Genomic DNA, 21,216 nt, shown 5'->3' on the forward strand with positions numbered 1-21,216 from the left:
AACTCAATGCCCCAAGCCAACAACATGGGCGCCAAACATTCCGCCCGGCACACTATAATACTCGATTTTCAATTAAAAAGGTATCTGGAAGGCTTATTTGATGGGTTTTAATGCCAAAACAAAGATCCTGGTTTCAATTTGCGCCGGAATTACACTTTAATAACAGCTTCTTCTTAGAACTGATTCTTTCTAGGAGATTTGTTGAATCTTTAGTTATCTAACTTTAATCTTAATTCATATTTTGAAGATCTATTGTACTGACATTTAGTTAAACTACTAAAACATGTCTAATAACAAATTTCAAATAAAACATTAATCACAGTTTCTCATATGCTCTGTTTATTGTGTGTGTAGGCTGAATGACTGTCATTTGTCAGAGAGATGTTGCGGAGCTCTGGCCTCAGTTCTCAGCTCCAACTCCTCTAGTCTGAGAGAGCTGGACCTGAGTACCAATGATCTGCAGGATTCAGGAGTGAAGCTGCTCTCTGCTGAACTGGAGAGTCCACACTGTAAACTGGAAACTCTCAGGTCAGTTTTACTCAAAGTGCATACAGTTACACCACAAGTTCCATATCAGAGGACATTGAACAGATTTACAGACATTTAACAGGTCTGAATAAATAAGGAGATTATGTCCTCTCAGGGCTCAATACACTTTACTGGTGCTACTAACTTTTTAGATTACCGGCTACTGTAAATAATATAATAGAAAATAAATGTAATCTAAAAACCTCCCCTCTTGATACTAGGCTGTTTTAAATTTGTTGGCGTCTCTATTGTATTATTTACGGACATTGCCGGTAAGGCACAGACTTGTAAAACAGTCTTTTTAAATAAACTCCCAGTACGCTATCTAAGTTGTTGATACTTATTTTTATGTGTAGGAACCCTAGTCATGCTACTGCAGAGGTTTGGTGCTATTTTGAGCAATATTAGTGGTTAAAAAATGCCGATTTGGAAGCGTTCGCTGTGGCCCTAGCCAATAACATGAAAGCCAGTTGGGCTGTGGAGCATTGCTCCGGGCAGCTCTGTCTCATGGATCAACGAAAAAAATTGTCTGGAGGGCTTACTTCTATGGGTTTTTATGCCGAAAGAGACCCTGGGTTCAATTTTCACCGGAAGTACACTTTAACTCCAAGCACTAAACAGGTGTACGTTGGATTCAGTTGGCTAATGACGATACAAATTCTTTGTTTTATTACATTATATTCTACTCCTAATGATGTAGTCAGACATTAAAGTGAACTTTAGAGTTGTTTTGCAAAGTTTGATGCAGCTTCTTCTTAGAACTGAGTCTTTTTTGTTTTTTTTGCTGAATCTTTAGTTATTTAACCTCTAATTAAGTCATATTTTGAAGATACTGTATTGAAATTCAGCTAAACTACTAAAGTATGTCTAATAATGTAGTTTTCTTTCAGAAAAGGTATCGAATCACGATCGCTTTTAACTCACATTATTTGGTAAAGTTTCGGTATGGTAACTATGAAGCACAAGGAGGGAATATGTATACACACGCGTGGAGAGACGCTTAGCAGGGCATCCGAGGTTGCCCTGCCTCTAGAGTCTCTGCCTCTCCTGGGGCTTGGGCGCTGTTTACATACAGGGCAGGCATGGTCTCTAAGACGTATAATGTGTTCTGATTGGCTATGGTTTTGAGAGTCCACCTCCCGTTTTCCTCATGTGTGATGGTGCTGCCATCTTGTGGCTATGTGCAGTTATTACAGCTTATACGTTTGGTCCTGTTCTCCTTGTGGCTATGTGCAGTTATTGCAGCTTATATGCTTATTTGCGTCACAATAACAAATTTCAAATAAAACATTAATCAAGGTTCCTCACATGTTCTGTTTATTTTGTGCAAAGGCTGAATGGCTGTCATCTGTCAGAGAGATGCTGTGAAGCTCTGGCCTCAGTTCTCAGCTCCAACTCCTCTAGTCTGAGAGAGCTGGACCTGAGTACCAATGATCTGCATGATTCAGGAGTGATGCTGCTCTCTACTGGACTGGGGAATCCACACTGTAAACTGGAAACTCTCAGGTCAGTTTTACTCAAAGTGCATACAGTTACACCACAAGTTCCATATCAGAGGACATTGAACAGATTTACAGACATTTAACAGGTCTGAATAAATAAGGAGATTATGTCCTCTCAGGGCTCAATACACTTTACTGGTGCTACTAACTTTTTAGATTACCGGCTACTGTAAATAATATAATAGAAAATAAATGTAATCTAAAAACCTCCCCTCTTGATACTAGGCTGTTTTAAATTTGTTGGCGTCTCTATTGTATTATTTACGGACATTGCCGGTAAGGCACAGACTTGTAAAACAGTCTTTTTAAATAAACTCCCAGTACGCTATCTAAGTTGTTGATACTTATTTTTATGTGTAGGAACCCTAGTCATGCTACTGCAGAGGTTTGGTGCTATTTTGAGCAATATTAGTGGTTAAAAAATGCCGATTTGGAAGCGTTCGCTGTGGCCCTAGCCAATAACATGAAAGCCAGTTGGGCTGTGGAGCATTGCTCCGGGCAGCTCTGTCTCATGGATCAACGAAAAAAATTGTCTGGAGGGCTTACTTCTATGGGTTTTTATGCCGAAAGAGACCCTGGGTTCAATTTTCACCGGAAGTACACTTTAACTCCAAGCACTAAACAGGTGTACGTTGGATTCAGTTGGCTAATGACGATACAAATTCTTTGTTTTATTACATTATATTCTACTCCTAATGATGTAGTCAGACATTAAAGTGAACTTTAGAGTTGTTTTGCAAAGTTTGATGCAGCTTCTTCTTAGAACTGGGTCTTTTTTGTTTTTTTTGCTGAATCTTTAGTTATTTAACCTCTAATTAAGTCATATTTTGAAGATACTGTATTGAAATTCAGCTAAACTACTAAAGTATGTCTAATAATGTAGTTTTCTTTCAGAAAAGGTATCGAATCACGATCGCTTTTAACTCACATTATTTGGTAAAGTTTCGGTATGGTAACTATGAAGCACAAGGAGGGAATATGTATACACACGCGTGGAGAGACGCTTAGCAGGGCATCCGAGGTTGCCCTGCCTCTAGAGTCTCTGCCTCTCCTGGGGCTTGGGCGCTGTTTACATACAGGGCAGGCATGGTCTCTAAGACGTATAATGTGTTCTGATTGGCTATGGTTTTGAGAGTCCACCTCCCGTTTTCCTCATGTGTGATGGTGCTGCCATCTTGTGGCTATGTGCAGTTATTACAGCTTATACGTTTGGTCCTGTTCTCCTTGTGGCTATGTGCAGTTATTGCAGCTTATATGCTTATTTGCGTCACAATAACAAATTTCAAATAAAACATTAATCAAGGTTCCTCACATGTTCTGTTTATTTTGTGCAAAGGCTGAATGGCTGTCATCTGTCAGAGAGATGCTGTGAAGCTCTGGCCTCAGTTCTCAGCTCCAACTCCTCTAGTCTGAGAGAGCTGGACCTGAGTACCAATGATCTGCATGATTCAGGAGTGATGCTGCTCTCTACTGGACTGGGGAATCCACACTGTACACTGGAAACTCTCAGGTCAGCTTTACTCAAAATGTAGTTACACCATAAGGTACAGTATCAGAAGACATTTAAGAGATTGAGATCCAGAAAAGTATTAACTCACATCGGTGTGTGTGTGTGTGTGTGTGTGTGTGTGTGTGTGTGTGTGTGTGTGTGTGTGTGTGTGTGTGTGTGTGTGTGTGTGTGTGTGTAGTTTGTCTGGCTGCCTGGTCACACAGGAAGGCTGTGCTTCTCTGGCCTCAGCTCTGAGCTCCAACTCCTCCCATCTGAGAGAGCTGGACTTGAGCTACAATAACCCAGGAGACTCAGGAGCTACGCTGCTCTCTGCTGGACTGGAGGATCCACGCTGGAGACTGGACACTCTCAGGTATGGAGAGGACAGCTAACCACTCAGGGACAAGTCTCTTACAAGGATTCAACCCGCTGCTAGATGGAGTGGTTTAAACTCAGCTGTAACTCATGTTGTGTAGAAAGTGATGAGACAGCAGATGATGAAGGTTAATGTTTGAACATGCTGCTCTCCCCCCCCCCCCCCACACCAGGGTGGAACATGGTGGAATGTGGAGGTTGAAACCAGCTCTAAAGAAGTGTAAGTGTCTGTTTAGTTTGATTGATAGGACGCTGGCTGGTTAACTGGCAGGAGAGTCCAGGCATTCAGTTGTAGTCACTGCAACACACTTAACAGACAAAATAATGAATTAGCAGCAGTGTAAATGTTGAGGGAGTAAATTTTATAGGCTTCAATATTAATTTGCAATTAACTGGGGTTTGCAATTAAATGTAACTTTAATTATCAGAATTAGGGTTAGGGTTAGGCACACAAGACCACTATAGTACCTACAGTATGTAGTACTTTATAAAGTAGATGTCACGTTGAAAAGGATGCAAGGATCCAAGAAAACAGCACTAGTGATGATGATGATGATGACGAATGGTTCAACAGCTCATCGTGTCTTGTTCTCCTGTCAGATGCCTGTGAACTCACACTGGACCTAGACACAGCCCAGAGACGACTCTCTCTGTCTGAGGACAACAGAAAGGTGACGCTGGTTACAGAGGACCAGTCGTATCCGGATCACCCAGAGAGATTTGACTCCTCTCCCCAGGTGCTGGGTAGAGAGGCTCTGACTGGCCGCTGTTACTGGGAGGTAGAGAGGGAAGGAGTTGTTGAAACAGGAGTGACATACAGAGGAATCACAAGGAGAGGAGAGGGTTGTGACAGCGAGCTTGGAGGGAACAACAAGTCCTGGGGTCTTCTTTGTCATGATGGTGGTTACTTTGCCCGGTACAACGGTAGAGGAACAGTCACATCTCTCCCCCCCGCTGGCTCTACCAGGGTAGGAGTGTATCTGGACCGTCCTGCTGGCACTCTGTCCTTCTACAGAGTGTCCCCAGATGGAGGAGGTTCCTCAGACACACTGACACACATCCACACCTTCCAGTCCACCTTCACCCAGGAGGACCTCCTCCCTGGGTTTGGGTTTTGGGGGGTTGGCTCAGTGTCTCTGTGTAAGTTATAGTATCTCACTCTCTCTTTCTCATCTCTCTGTCTGAGGACACATATATTAACACACATACACATGTGCATATATTAAAACACACACACACACACACACACATACACACACACACACACACACACACACACACACACACACACACACACACACACACACTTTCTTGGGCTTCTGAAAGTTGATCTTGATAAACCATGAAAGGAAGACACTTTTAAGATCTTCTATTGGTTAACTAAGCAGGTTTTACATAGAGTTTATTTCTAATGTATTTTAAATATTGATTGATGGTAAATCTAAACATGTTTATACTACAATTTTGTGTATATTTTCAAACGTTAACAGTATATATTTTGATAAGCCTAACATGGACCCTGATTTAAAGCAGATTTATTATTATATTCATAATGCAAGCGTCGTGGGAAAAGCTATTGATCATGTAGTGATGAAAGTGAGTTAAACTGAGTATTGATTACTTTGTGTTCTGTTGGGAATAACACATCAGCTGAAAATTTTCAGTTATTAAAGATATGTGCACACCTGTTTATGATTTATAATTTCTGCTGCTTCTATCATTTGAATCTTTGTGTTGATTGTGTTCATGTAGGGGCTATTTTTCTGTTGTACTGGTTAAAAAAAAAGCATAATAGCAATAAAAAACTCAGTGGATCAACTGAATGTTCTCTTGTGTTCAGCAGAGGATCAAGGTACTAACAAAGAGACAGTTTACCCCCAACTCCCAACCCCCTCCCTTCCCTCCCTTACATCAATGAAATAGGGCATGACGGGTTTTGACACAGGTATTAATGGGAGCGGATATTGGCCATCCATGCCTTAACATATACAGAGGCATACCACACACTTTAATACTGCCTGCTTTCAGAGGGTCTCCTGATGAGAAGAAGTTTATGATTACTTCTCTCCTCGCTGCCTCCACAAATGACTGGATACTGAATGACGTCAAGTTATAATGTTGATACACTGTACTGATTTAGTGAGGCTAAAGGTGTGTGTTGCTGAATACCAGCCTGTAGAGGTTGTAGCAAGATGGAGGAACACAAGAATCCAACCCAACCAGATTAATCACTAAAGAGAAAATAACCCTGCTATGATAGAAACATAACCATTATTAATGATAACACTACATATACTATGCTGTTCAAGGTCTTATTTCTCCTCAATACCTTGTATAACCATTAATGCTGTCACATCAGTAGCTGCAGTCATGTAGACATTTTCAATTTCTACATCAATGTTCAAATGTTCCAAAGGATCAATTTTTGAGGTCGTAACAATCCAGTCTGTATTTCATTTAGTACCTGCTTCTGAATGCTGAATGACATCACGTTAGAATGTTTGTACAATGTACTCATTCTAATGAGACTAAAGGTGTGCTGAATGCCTGCCTGTAAAGGGTGCAGCAAGATGGAGAATTAAAAGCAGGCAAAGAATCCAAGCCAACAAGAACACTCATACGGTAAATATGCTGTTCAAACTTAATTACTTTCGTTCGTTTTGTGTCATTTTGGCGTAAGTTTAGCTGTTGCTCTAATTTGTTGGAGTTAGTGTTTGGAGAAAATGATCTTTAGTTTAGTAAATTGACTGCGTTCCTGTTGGTTCTAAGGTGTAGAAGGACTCTGCATCAGTGACTGAGTGGCTCTACATGCTGCCTGAACTATCAAGTGTCTCTTTGTTTTTCTCTGTCTGAGCTTGTAGACATCGGAGCTCTCTGTCCATCGTTCATATTTTAATAAATTGATTAGTCTTCATCACTGAGTGAGGTCATGGAACAGCAGCCCATTGGAGGCAAGTCTGAGAGGAGTATGAACTGGGAGGGGAACTGGTCCAACTGGTTGGTTCACAGCATCATTTTCTTGTTATGATTCGGACTGTTTGGTGTGGCTCACTTCACTACAGCAGGAAGAAGACTAAGGTACTGTACTCAACTCTGATCCCTGATATATCCTAAATATGCAGAACTTTGATTTGTATCAGTAGGTTGATGGTTGGTTTTTTATAAAATTTTAATATTTATGGAATACATAGATGCATGGCTATTTGTCAAATTTACTATTTCCAAATTTTGCTAAAGTGACTGACAGTGAATTCAGATACAGGTCATTCAGGAGCAGGGAGGTGTTAGACAGTACAGAGACAGGTCATTAAGGAGCAGGTAGGGGTTTGTTTATTACATTTTCTTGTGATTTATGACTATTATTATTTTTTAAGAATCACAATTGACCTTGGGTGACTTTAAATGTGCTTAGGATAGAATGTACAGTTGTTATATTTGTATTATTATGAGTCATACAGAGTCGGCTCCAGAGCAGATCTACTGGAGGGGCATGGGTCGCCAGTGGGGGGGCACTGCCTTTTGTGAAATATTTTAACGCAAAAAAAGGGGGAGGGCTGTCGTGGATGCTAAACGCAAATAAATGCAGTTTAACCACCTCTGCTATGTCATGAATAGTTTATTCACATCAACAGTTTATGAACCTCCAAAAAAACATTAAGTAGGCCTGGCACTGTTTATAAACCTAGAGAACAGCCTCCACAATAATCAAAAACACCCCTGACAACATATAAGCTTTAAGCCCAGTTCAGACCAAAGATTCACCTTGCAACGGCTTGCAACTCGCAACTCCTTGCGACAAGACGGGCTGCGACGTTCTAAAACTGGGCCGTTCACACTGGCTGCAACGCGCTGCAACGGGCTGCGACGCTAGGTGGTTTCCCTAGCAACTGTGAACGCTCTGGCACAGCTGAGAGCCGCAACAGCATTATTTGCATAGGTTAGGTTAGATTAGTTAGGTTTGCAATTAGTTAGGTTTGCAATTATTTTTATTTTTATTTTGCTTGAGAGTAGGCTAGAGTTACTGTGTTTTGTCATTCTCCGGATATCGGATATTTCAATCGGATATTTTTATGCTGGAGTGGCCGTGACGTACAAGTTGTTCTGTGCTGTGGCTGAAGAGAAATAGTTAAATTGCCGCGTTCTAAAACTGGACCTTGCGATTTCCACAGCATTAAGAAGACCCGTGTAATATAAGGGGTATAGAACGCCGGTCATTATCGGGAAAATAAATAAAATAATGACCTGTGGTAGGAGGGGCATTAATGACCGCTAGGGGGGGCACGTCATCTTGTTCTGGGTCTTGTTCTCTTTGGGAATGATGATACATTATTAGAAACATCTGGCCAGCATCTCCACATCTTTCCCCTCGTTGAGAATGAGAGGGTCTATGAATCTGCCTCTCTCGTCCAAAGTAAACAAACGTCATCTTGTTCTGGGTCTTGTTTTCTGTGGGCCTGCAGCATCGATCTGGTTGTGATGTCATACGACATGAGGAAGTCCATATATGGACATGTCTTCAGAGCAGTTTAACCAGCACAGGGAACAGTAGGTCTGATATCCGCATGCTGAACTTCATCTTGATCTTCCCTGTGACCGGCAATAAACAGCTTTTATAAAAGAAGAGAATTAACAAACGCTGAATGTATGCAGAGAGAATATGTGGTTGTGTTTGTGTCCAGATCCTGGTCTACTATGGATGAGGAGAGAGAGGAAGGGGGTCCTACGTCTAAAACCACTCTGTCTGGGGAACATGGCCGCCAGAGCAAAGCTAAGCAGTAAGGAGAGGATCTCACTGTCTGTGACTGTTGTCCATCTCAGAGCTCAGCGGTGATACATCATGACTCCATCATTAATCTGAGTAAAAGCTGTGGGTGTTGTGTTGAAGACCAGAGCAGCAGGAGAGAGCAGACTCCCCTGGACCAAGCTGTGTCTCCATGAAGAGTGACTGGTCTATGGATCCCCCTGGCACGTTTAAAGAGGGAAATCCGTCTATTGAGAAGAGGTGAGTATTTATCAGAGATAATAAAGAAACTTTTCATTATGTCCTATTACTTCTGCTGCTTTTTCTCTGGTGTGTGTGTGTGTGTGTTCTCCACAGACACCAGGAGAGGTCAAAGGTTACCAGTGCTCATTCATTACAGCAGCATCAAACAGAGCTGATCAAGGTGTGTAAAAGTCCAACAAGACATTTGACTTTAGCTCTAAATGAACATTAGAAAGCATCTCTTGTGGTGCTAATAGTCCCCAGGCTTCCCTCTTTAGACCAGCGGGACGTGATTCCAGGACAGATGCTTCTGATGTCCTCAGTTAGTTCAAAGTGAAGTTCTCCTTGATGTTTGTTCTGTTCCAGAGGGCTGAGGAGAACGCACATGATTTTCTAGACAAGGAGATGAAGAAGGTCTGGAGGGAACTCTTCCCAGATTACCCACAATGCTCAGAGAGTCAGAGGGATGAGGAAGAGGTGGATGGAAAGAACGAGGAGCAGAGGAGGCGTGCCGTAAAGGGAGTGGTAGACATCACAAAGCTCTGCCTGATGGAGATGAACCAGGAGGAACTGGCCGACACACTGTGGAGCAGTAAGAGACTCTTATTTTCTACTTCAGTGGAGACAATTATTTTGAAGGACAGAAGAGACTCTTATCTTGAAATTATAAAATAATTACTAATTTTGAAGAGCAGTAGAAGACGCTTATTTGTTCTGCTCAGAATGAATGCTAGAATGTGAGATTTTTTTACATTTCTAACTTCCATTTGGAGATCCTTTCCTTTTCGGTTTTAAAGTTTCAAATTACTAAAAGGTCAAGTTACTGCGGCCTTCAACAGTCAAATGGGTGGGGCCCGTTGTACTCATATTGACTACTTTTATATGAATGAGAGCATTCAACTCTACTTAATTATAAAATTGGTTGTTCCACCTCAACCGGAAGTGATGTAATCCCTCCCTGAGAGGTCGTACGAATATGTAAAAAACACACCCTTAATGTGAGACAATGACTTGTGAATAAGAAAGAGACTTCTGGCTCTTTAATGAGAATCATTAAGGCATAGGCGTCGATTACGGGGGGGACGGGGGGGACATGTCCCCCCCACTATTTGAAATACGAATTCTGTCCCCACCACTTTTAAAAATGTGCAAACCAATTGGAACTGAAAAAATCCCCACATACTCAACCAAAATCGTTGAGTCTAAAATCATGCGATAGGCGCGCACGAAGACATCATTTATTAAATAGGCCTACCTAATAAACCGTTGGAACACACAAGACCGGAACCCATAGCAACGCTATTATATATAGAGCTCCGAGAGTCCCAAACGGCAACAATCACTTTCTCCTCCATGCTGAAGTTCACCCCGGACGGCACTGCACTGAGTTTGACGGTTGAACGCTGATTGGCTGTTACGTTACACATGTCACTCAGTGGCCACGCTGTTGAACGCTGATTGGCTGTCATCACGGGAAATTCTTGTCAAAGTTGTAATATTTCAACTCGAGCGAATTTGTCGCACCACAAATCCTTGTGAACGCGCTCGCCTGTGCACGGCGAAAGTGTGGCGCGACAAATCAAAACAATTTGCCCGATACGCGTCTATAAGTTCACTTTGTATGGGATCTTGTCGCCCCGTTGCGTTTGGTGTGAACGCACGGGAGAAGTTTCAAGACAGACAACCAAAATTGACATTTTTATTCAGAAAATAGCCGGTCCTTTTGCTTCCTATAAAAAGCATGTTTGAGACACTGGATAACGATATGGATACATCATCTAGCCTGCATGTGGAGGGCCACATAAGGTAAGAAATTGGTTTACGTAAACTTTGCTGCTGGTTCTGTTTGCTCGTGATGACCTGGCCAAAGGTTACCCACGGTCCTAAGAGATTGTGATCTGATTCTGGTTGGTGCTCCAGCTAGTATGCATTGTATATATAGATTGCAGCTAGTAGCAGCTACACATGGTGCGATTGCTATGCCAATGCGGTTATAGTTGTTTTGTCTGATTGAGACGACTTGGAGCCTGGTAGGCCTATCCTGACATAAATATGTTCTCGCATAACCTGTGTGATTATCCTAAACTGTAGGGGATTTTATTTGCGGGCAATTTGCTTATCATGTTGTAACGAGTGAAGTCTACATCGGTCCTTCGCAAGTGTTTACTGGTGGTCAGGATTTGGCAGATGCAATTCTCCTCTGGGCGCTTCTTTTTTTAATGCAGCATAACATATGCTACCAGCAGCCCTTGCTCGTCTTCAAAAGGCTGATGCTCAGTACCTCGTTTCATTTCGTACCCCCTTTACAGTCTGGCATTGTTTGTCAGGTAAACTTTGTTGATGTCAAGATAAGTGTTAAATATCCAACACTGTTCTTTGTCCTGTGTGTATTAGTATTACATATCCCGATCCAATACCCTGGTGTTTCCAACGCCGTTTTGCAAAACAAGCCAAAACACAAACTGTGGTTTTCAACTTTTATTGTTCGAATAGGATTTTCAACACCTGACAATACACTGTAATGCAGCGTTGAATGGATGAATAGCTTACATAAGGGTACCCAGCACTTTTCAAACCAAACTCAAGCTTATGGTTATTGTCCCCACCACTTCTAAAAACAAACTGACGCCCTTGCATTAAGGTGTGCTAAAATTACAAACTCGGGGGCTCTAGCCCTACAGAAAAGAGCATCATCAAATGCTCTATGGAAACACATTGGGAACACAAAGCGTTGCTAGAAATGTATCTAGATTCGTAGACAAGAGATAAGAACTTGACCTTTAGACCTTCAACCAGGGAGCATCTTGAGATCGCTCTGTGAAAATCTTGGTTCGCAAGCAAAAAGGCGGATCCTAATTCAAACCCTAAACCAAGCACCCTCCCCCCTGCCACAGGGGCCAGGAGGGCAGAGGTTTGGTGGGGAGAGTCAGGAACTAGAATAAGGTGGTCAAGTTTCATGGCGTCAGGACCATCCTATCTCTTAAACTCCCTTTTACTCAACAATCTGATCCACAAGGTCTTGCGGGACACACTTCTGAGAGATGTTGGCGGTTTGGGCAGACTTTCTTTCTGTAAACCCTATAAATCAGAGGCTTTCTTACCGTAGTTGATGCAGAAGCAGCTCCAACGAGGAAACAGTGAATACAATACAGAGTATACAGTACAGGCCACAAATAAAACAAACTGATTTACAACGATATGGCTAAACAACAACGCAAATTCACAAAGTATTTAGCAGATCGACGCTAGGCACCCTGGTAACCAAACCAAACAAACGAAGCCGGCTATGTGGAACTTGCGTCAGCGGCGTCACACAGCAGCCTCGGGTTGAACTGTGAAACCCCAAATGAGCATGAAAAACGCCACGAGCAGTTTAACTCACTAACCAAACATCATATACAATTACTGAGCAAAGATTATGACATGGCATATTTCTCACTAGAAATGGGCATTTTAATGCCGTAACAAGCGAAAAAAGTTTAAACTAATAATAACTATAACTCAAAAACTAATAATTTACAATCAGTGACCGAAGATTATAAAAATTAAATGCATATATCTATCTAGAAATGTTATCAAAACTCCTTTCAAGGCTCGATCTAAATAGAAATATTGCATCTTCCACTGAGAATAAAAGCTGTGTCCGCCATTATTTTGTAGCCAGGCGCACTGATTGCTTATGCTACTAGAAATTAATTGGAGTATTATGAAGATATATGCATAACTTTTGCTATGATATCATAAGAACCGATGTATGAGGATGTGTTGTTCCACTGATGACACCATCCACAAAACGTCTTATTTTGTCTTCTCATTTAGGATTTGATGCTGTTCAGTGCCAACATAACATCAAGTCCCATCTGATGGAGAAGTTTAGGTGTATGTTTGAGGGAATCGCTAAAGCAGGTCAGCCAACACCTCTGAATGACTTCTACACAGAGCTCTTCATCACAGAGAGAGGTAGTGGAGAGGTCAACAAGGAACATGAGGTCAGACTGATTGAAACAGCTTCCAGAAAACCAGCCAAGGAGGAAACAACAATCAAATGTGGGGACATCTTTAAACCCTTACGTGAACAAGATCAACAAATCAGAACAATAATGACAACTGGAGTAGCCGGCATTGGTAAAACCGTCTTAACACACAAGTTCACTCTGGACTGGGCTGAAGGCAAAGCCAACCAGGACATACACTTCACATTTCTCTTCACTTTCAGAGAGCTGAATTTGCTGAAAGGGAAAGAGTTTAGCTTGGTGGAACTTCTTCATCACTTTTTTTTTGACACCAAAGAAGCAGGAATCTGCAGATTCGACCGGTTCCAAGTTGTCTTCATCTTGGATGGTCTGGATGAGTGTCGACTTCCTCTGGACTTCCAGAACAACCCGATCTGGACTGATGTCATAGAGCCGACATCGGTGGACATACTTCTGACAAACCTCATCAGGGGCGACCTGCTTCCCTCCGCTCGCATATGGATAACCACACGCCCTGCGGCAGCCAATCAGATCCCTGCTGAGTGTGTTGACAGAGTGACAGAGGTGAGAGGGTTCAACGACCCAGAGAAGGAGGAGTACTTCAGGAAGAGATTCCGGGAGGAGAAGCTGGCCCACACAATCATCTCCCACATCAAGACATCACGAAGCCTCCACATCATGTGTCACATCCCAGTCTTCTGTTGGATCACTTCTACAGTTCTGGAAGACTTCTTCAAAACCCCAAAGAGCGGAGAAGACATGCCCAATACTGTGACTCAGATGTACAGCCACTTCCTGAGGGTTCAGTCCATACAGGGGGACAGGAAGTACCATGGGAGAGCTGAAACAGATCCATGCTGGAGCTCAGAAAGCAGGGAGATCATTGTTTCTCTGGGAAAACTGGCTTTTAACCAGCTAGAGAAAGGCAACTTGATCTTCTACGAGGCAGACTTGGCAGAGTGTGGTATCGATATCAGAGCAGCCTCAGTGCACTCAGGAGTGTTCACCCAGATCTTTAAAGAGGAGTGTGGGCTGTACCATGACAAGGTGTTCTGCTTTGTCCATCTGAGCATCCAGGAGTTTCTAGCTGCCCTTTATGTCATTCATTCCTTCATCAACACTCATGTCAATCTGCTCTCAGAAAAACAAACAACCTCCAAGAAAGATACACTCTTCCTCCTCTACCAGAGTGCTGTGGATAAGGCCTTACAGAGTGAGAACGGACACCTGGACTTGTTCCTCCGCTTCCTCCTTGGCCTCTCTCTGGAGACCAATCAGATTATCCTACGAGGTCTGCTGGGAAAGACAGGAAGCAGCTCACAGACCAATCAGAATACAGTGTCTTACATCAAGAAGAGGATAAATGGAGATCTTTCTCCAGAGAGAAGTATCAATCTGATCCACTGTCTGAATGAGCTCAACGACTGTTCACTAGTGGAGGAGATCCAACAGCTCCTGACATCAGGAAGTCTCTTCAGAGAATCTCTCTCCCCCGCTCAGTGGTCCGCTCTGGTCTTCATCTTATTGTCATCAGAAGAGCAGCTTGACGTGTTTGACCTGAAGAAATACTCTGCTTCAGAGAAGGGTCTTCTGAGGCTGTTGCCAGTGGTCAAAGCCTCCAAAACATCTCTGTAGGTTCACTAGTAACATGTATTTCAGTACACAACACAATCTACATAATATAGAATACAAAAGTTAGGATAATATACAAAACATCTCTGTAGGTTCAGGTACAACATGTATTACTGTACACAACAAAATGTACAGCCTAGAATATAAAAGTTATTTATATATATATATATATATATATATATATATATATATATATATTAGGGCTGTCAAAATTAACGCGTTAACGCAGGGTGATTAATTTGTGGAATTAACGCATTAATTTCTTTAACGCATTAACGCATGCGCAAAATGACCCGCCCAATATTTCCCGCTCCAGCACTTGCCGCCGCTATTTGCCGCTCTAGAGTTTTGACTGAGACACAAGATGGATACTGAACCGAAAGAAGTTGTTGGCCCTTTGGATGGAAAGTTTGAATTTAAAAAAAACAAAGATGGAACACTTAATAAACAAGAAGTGATTTGCACACTCTGCAAGAAGGAGTTTTCGTTTCACCGAAGCACTTCCAGCCTAAAGTACCATATCAACGCTAAGCATGCGTTTGTCGGCTCTTCAAGTTCTGGGGCAAGACCAGGGGGCTTGGTTCAGACAACGCTCACCGAAGGCCGTGCATTAAGTAAGTCTATTTCTGAGAACTTGACCCAAAAAATTGCCAAATGGATTGCAAAAGACTGTCGGCCGATTAATATTGTCGAGGACAAGGGCCTCGCGGAAGTGTTACAAGTTGCTTCACGCGACGCATTCTACAAGCCACCGTCAAGAGGCACAGTAATGACTAAAATCCACGACCTCTACAAAACGGAAAAGAAAAAGAAAGAAGAGGATTTGGCTGTAGCTGACTATGTCGCCCTGACAGGAGACCACTGGACCTCTGTGAGTAACAACAATTACCTGGGTGTAACTGCACATCATATCACTAAAACATGGGAACTGAAGTCGTTTGCGCTAACTACAATGAAAACAGAAGAGCGTCACTTTGCAGAAGCATGTGCAGAGCAGTTCCTAACAGTAGCACGCAAGTGGGAAATAGAAGGAAAAGTCACAACTATAGGGACCGACAGCGCACGCAATATGATCGCTGCGGCTAGACTTTTGACATTTGAGCACATGCCTTGCATAGCTCACATCCTACAGAGAAGCATCACGGTGAGCCTCTCTGACAGCGGATTTGTGCATGCATTGTCCAAGTCTCGCAAAATTGTGGGCCACTTCAAACACAGTCCGGCAAACACCGCGGAGCTTCAAGCACAACAAGCTGCCCTTGGACAGAAGCAGGAGCCGCTGGTCCAGGACGTTCCAACACGTTGGAATTCGACGGTGGATATGGTCAAGCGTCTGAACCGCAATCAAGCAGCAATAAAAGCAACCCTGGACCAACAGCAGCACAAACTCATTATGCTGACACCACCAGAATGGGACAAGGTGCAAAGACTTGAGACTCTTCTAGAGCCCTGTCGGTAAGTAATCCACATATGAATTATTAATAGGCCTATAGTTTGAAATAAAATGTAATTAATTAAATTGAAATTATATGTTACCTTTTTGTAAACTACCAACTTCTGTTGTAATAACTTAATGATGTGTGTGTGTGTGTGTGTGTGTGTGTGTGTGTGTGTGTGTGTGTGTGTGTGTGTGTGTGTGTGTGTGTGTGTGTGTGTGTGTGTGTGTGTGTGTGTGTGTGTGTGTGTCATTCAACTGCAGGTATGTAACTGAGATCCTGGGTGGGGAGGCCTATGTATCCTGCTCTGTTGTACTGCCTGCCCTCTGCCACTTGCGTCGTGTAATGGAGGTCTCTGATGAGGACCCTGCATATGTGGTGCGATTTAAGACGGCATTCAAAGAAGACCTAGCCTCCCGCCAAGAAAAGACCAACAACGCATGGCTCAAGCTTGCAACGGCCCTGGATCCACGCTTTAAAGACTTGAAGACCCTGCCCAAGAGTGAAAGAGAAGAGGTGTGGACCACACTGGGAGGCATGCTGCATGAACAATCACCAAGAAGGTCTCCACAGACTTCTGAAGATGGGCCACCCAAGAAGAAAATGAGCCTGCTCCTACAAATGTGCTCAGATTCTGATTCTGATGAGGAGGTGCAGCCTGGCAGAGACATACACAGGTACAGGGCAGAGCCCTGCATTAGTATGGAGGACTGTCCATTGCAGTGGTGGTCTGCTCATTCAGGAGCCCATGACAAGCTGGCCCTGCTGGCTCGCAAATATCTAGCGACTCCTGCATCCACAGTTCCATGTGAAAGACTCTTCTCGGTGGCAGGCCACATCGTGCAAAAGAAACGGTCAGCCTTACTTTCAGAAAATGTCAACCAGTTAGTTTGCCTCAGCAACTGGCTAAAAGAAGAATAGCCAAGAGAGACACATTTTATTGTACGAAGGTGTGGTAGTTTGTTAATTTAAAAAAGGGAAAATGTTCAACCAATGTTTAACCATTCTAAACTTAGCAATGGCTAAGATGCCCATAACGTTTGGGATGACTGTTATCTTTAAGTTTGATTAAAAAAATAAAAATAAAAATGTTATATGCTCATAGGCATTGCAAAGAGACTGGCACAAAACAAAAATTGAAATATGGTGTGGTATGTTTAAGTTTGATTTTATTTTTCATTATTAATAACACCATCATCTGGATTCTTTCATGAATAAAAGAACATGCTAAATGCCTATATATCCACCTTCTGTCATTTATCTTTCCGTTCCTACAACAATATACAGAGAAATTCAGAAATTCCGGGCATATTTATGAATGGTAATTAATCGTGATTAATCGTGATTAATCCACAGCTACCCTGTGATTAATCAGATTAAAATTTTTAATCTTTTGACAGCCCTAATATATATATATATATTTATATATCAATGTTTATACAAAACATCTCTTCAGTTGTACTTATAACATGTACAATACACACAACACAATAGAAATAATACTACAATAATATTAATGAATATTCAAAACCATTTTCAAACAGTACAAAACATCTTTCCTATAGTCACTATTTTACACCCAATTTCTAATTGACATTTAAGGATCTCATTAATTGACTAGTACATATTAGTTAAATTAATAATACATTACTAATAAAAGATTTCAACACACTTACTTTAATCAGTTCCTAACTTGTTCTGTTTATTTTGTGCATAGGCTGAATATATGTTATCTGTCAGGGATATGCTGCAAAGCTCTAGCTTCAGTTCTCAGCTCTAACTCCTCTAGTTTGAGAGAGCTGGACCTGAGTAACAATGATCTGAAGGATTCAGGTCTGAATAAATAAGTAGAATATGTCCTCTCAGGGCTCAAGACACATTTTCTACTGCCTTTTTCTGATCAAGGCAGTGTGTCTTCATTGGATCTTAAGTGGGTTGAATCTTTAGTTATCTGACCTCCAAGTCATATTTTGAAGATCTACTGTATTGACTTAGTTGAACTGCTAAGACATGTCTAATAACACATTTCAAGTAAAACATTAATCAAGGTTTCTAACATGTTCTGTTTATTTTGTGTGAAGGCTGAATGGATGTCATCTGTCAGAGAGATGCTGTGAAGCTCTGGCCTCAGTTCTCAGCTCCAAATCCTCTAGTCTGAGAGAGCTTGACCTAAGTACCAATGATCTGCAGGATTCAGGAGTGAAGCTGCTTTCTGCTGGACTGGGGAGTCCACACTGTACACTGGAAACTCTCAGGTCAATTTTACTCAAAGTGCAGTTACACCTTAAGGTTCAGTATCAGAAGACATTTAAGAGATTTACATCCAGACAATTGTGTGTGTGTGTGTGTGTGTGTGTGTGTGTGTGTGTGTGTGTGTGTGTGTGTGTGTGTGTGTGTGTGTGTGTGTGTGTGTGTGTGTGTGTGTGTGTGTGTGTAGCTTGTCTGGCTGCCTGGTCACACAGGAAGGCTGTGCTTCTCTGGCCTCAGCTCTGAGCTCCAACCCCTCCCATCTGAGGGAGCTGGACCTGAGCTACAATCATCCAGGAGACTCAGGAGCTGCACTGCTCTCTGCTGGACTGGAGGATCCACTCTGGAGACTGGACACTCTCAGGTATGGACAGGAATGCGCACCAGTCAAAGACAAAGTTTCTTACAAGGAATCAACCCACTGCTAGATGAAGTGGTTTAAAAGCAGCTGAAACTCATGTTGCGGAGAAAGTGATGAGAGCAGATGATGAAGGTGAATGTTTCAACAATGCCGCTCTCACTTCCCCCCCCCCCCCCCAGTGTGGAGCACGGTGGAGTGTGGAGGCTGAAACCAGCTCTGAAGAAGTGTAAGTGTCTGATTAGTTATCACAACACACACTAACTATAGAGATGTAAAGTCCATCCACACAGCTGGAGGTGACGTCCGTTCATTCAAATGTGGACTGGTTAAATTTAAGGAGAGTCTAACCATTCAGTAGTATTCACTGCAAAACACTACAACAGACAAAATAATGAATAATGAATTATGCAGTTTAAAAGTTGACGGAGTAAATGCAGTTGGTACATTTTATAGGCTTCAATGTTCATTTGTAATTAACCTGGATTTGCAATAAACTTTAACTTTAAATATCAAAAGTCAAGGCACACAAGTCCACTATAGTACCTATGTAGTACCTTGTAGAGTAGAAAAGGATGCAAGGGTGCAAGAAAACAGCACTAGTGATGATGATGATGATGATGATGATGATGATGATGATGATGATGAAGATGATGATGACGAAGAATGGTGATGAACAGCTGATCATGTCTTGTTCTTCGTCAGATGCCTGTGAACTCACACTGGACCCAAACACAGCCCACAGACAACTCTCTCTGTCTGAGGATAACAGAAAGGTGACGGAGGTTAGAGAGAACCAGTTGTATCCGGATCACCCAGAGAGATTTGACTCCTGGCCCCAGGTGTTGTGTAGAGAGGCTCTGAATGGCCGCTGTTACTGGGAGGTAGAGAGGAAAGGAGCTGTTGCTATAGGAGTGACATACAGAGGAATCACAAGGAGAGGAGCAGGTCGGGACAGCTGGCTTGGATGGAACAACAAGTCCTGGAGTCTTTGTTGTTATGATGATGGTTACACTGCCTACTACAACAATAGAAGATCAGACACAAATCTTCCCCCCGCTGGCTCTACCAGAGTAGGAGTGTATCTGGACCGGCCTGCTGGCACTCTGTCCTTCTACAGAGTAGGTTGGTCCTCAGACACACTAACACTCATCCACACCTTCCAGTCCACCTTCACCCAGGAGGACCTCCTCCCTGGGTTGAGGTTATTGGGTGATGGTACCTCAGTGTCTCTGTGTCGGTTGTAGCAACACATACACACACACACACACACACACACACACACATATATGAATACACACACATGCATATATAAACACACACACACACGCACATATATGAATACACACACATACATACACATGCACATACTCATTCACACATATTTTAATGCACACAAACAACACACATGCAGACACACACACACACACACACACACACACACACACACACACATATATGATTACACACACACTCACAAGCACATGTATGAACACACACACACACACACACACACACACACACACACACACACACACACACACACACACACACACACACACACACACACACACAAACATGAATAAACACATATGAATATACACACTGTGTTGTCACTGTGTTTTGTTGATTCAAATACATGTACTCAATTCTACATTATATTTTGATTCTAAGAAGTTTTGCTTGATAAACCATGAAGGGAAGAGACTTAAAAATGTACTTTAAAATGTCCCATAGGGTTAAGCAGGTTTAACAAAGACTATATTTCTAACGTAAAATATATTTTTAATATTGATTGATTGTGAATCAAAACTTGTTTATTCTACAATATTTAGTATATTTTCAGACATTAACAGTTTCAAACTAAAGGGCACTGATAACAGTTTCAAACTAAAGGGGTCTGATATCAGTTTATACTTTGATAAGCCTAACATGGAACCTGATTCAGAGCAGATGTAATATTATATTCATAATGAAAGTGGTCTGGGTAAAGCTATTGATCATGTTGTGAATGACGCATGCGAATGCGTATTGATTCCTTGTGTTCTGTGGGGAGCAACACAGCAGCAGAACATGTTCAGTTATTAAAGATATGTGCTCCTGTTTAGGATTTATAATGTCTGCCGCTGAGTCCTTGTGTTTATTGTGTTCATGTAAGGGACTATTTTTCTGTTGTACTGGTTAATAAAGCATAATGGTAATAAACAACTTGTGGATTCACTGAATGTTCTCGTGTGTTCAGCAGAGGATCAGTTTACACTTTAAAGGGGACCTATTATGCTTTTTGAACTTTTTTTATAAGCGTTGTTATAATGATTGATAGTCATGTTTAACCATACTAAAGTGTCAAATAATGACGTACATGCATTTCGACGTATTCCCTGCTGACAGTCTGGGGTGGCTGTGCAGAGCGTTAAACACTCGGGACAACGTTTGCGATTCACTTGTTCACATTTCCGGGAAATCATCTACGTAGAGGCAGTCAAATCTGCCCGCGCGCGCGCTTCAAGGAAGGTAACCAATCACAACAGAGTTGGGTTGGCAGGAGGGGGGCGAGGGGGCGGAAAAGGACGAAACCGAGCGTTGACAGAGAATGCTGAAAGCGCCCAGATGAGAGGAAGAGTTTCCCGAAAATCTACATCGTTTTTTGTGTATGGTTAAACATGACTATCAATCATTATAACAATGTTT

General features: G+C 42.2%; 2 protein-coding genes across 5 annotated transcripts in view; both read left to right on the plus strand.

Annotated features, from left to right (window-relative positions):
• The window catches only part of LOC132469698 (NACHT, LRR and PYD domains-containing protein 3-like), a 49,923-nt gene that overhangs the window by 13,767 nt on the left and 14,940 nt on the right, over positions 1 to 21,216 (plus strand). The window contains exons 4-9 of one of the 4 annotated variants that reach the window (XM_060067696.1): positions 355 to 528; positions 1,861 to 2,034; positions 3,367 to 3,540; positions 3,719 to 3,892; positions 18,708 to 18,754; positions 19,231 to 20,180. In XM_060067696.1, the coding sequence (XP_059923679.1) occupies positions 355 to 528; positions 1,861 to 2,034; positions 3,367 to 3,540; positions 3,719 to 3,892; positions 18,708 to 18,754; positions 19,231 to 19,772 (1,285 nt within the window). In that variant the 3' untranslated portion in view covers positions 19,773 to 20,180. Of the gene's footprint in view, positions 1 to 354; positions 529 to 1,860; positions 2,035 to 3,366; positions 3,541 to 3,718; positions 3,893 to 8,779; positions 8,897 to 18,001; positions 18,176 to 18,357; positions 18,532 to 18,707; positions 18,755 to 19,230; positions 20,181 to 21,216 lie in introns of those variants that run through there. The other 3 variants (XM_060067695.1, XM_060067697.1, XM_060067694.1) reach the window with 3 other exon arrangements.
• LOC132469713 (E3 SUMO-protein ligase ZBED1-like) lies at positions 14,651 to 17,160 on the plus strand. Its single transcript, XM_060067724.1, has 2 exons — positions 14,651 to 15,939; positions 16,184 to 17,160. Exons 1-2 carry the CDS (start codon positions 14,849 to 14,851, stop codon positions 16,839 to 16,841), a joined length of 1,749 nt encoding a protein of 582 aa, XP_059923707.1. The 5' UTR covers positions 14,651 to 14,848; the 3' UTR covers positions 16,842 to 17,160.

Source organism: Gadus macrocephalus, chromosome 12 (genome assembly GCF_031168955.1).
Source record: "Gadus macrocephalus chromosome 12, ASM3116895v1".
In the NCBI taxonomy this organism is placed as follows: Eukaryota; Metazoa; Chordata; class Actinopteri; order Gadiformes; family Gadidae; genus Gadus; species Gadus macrocephalus.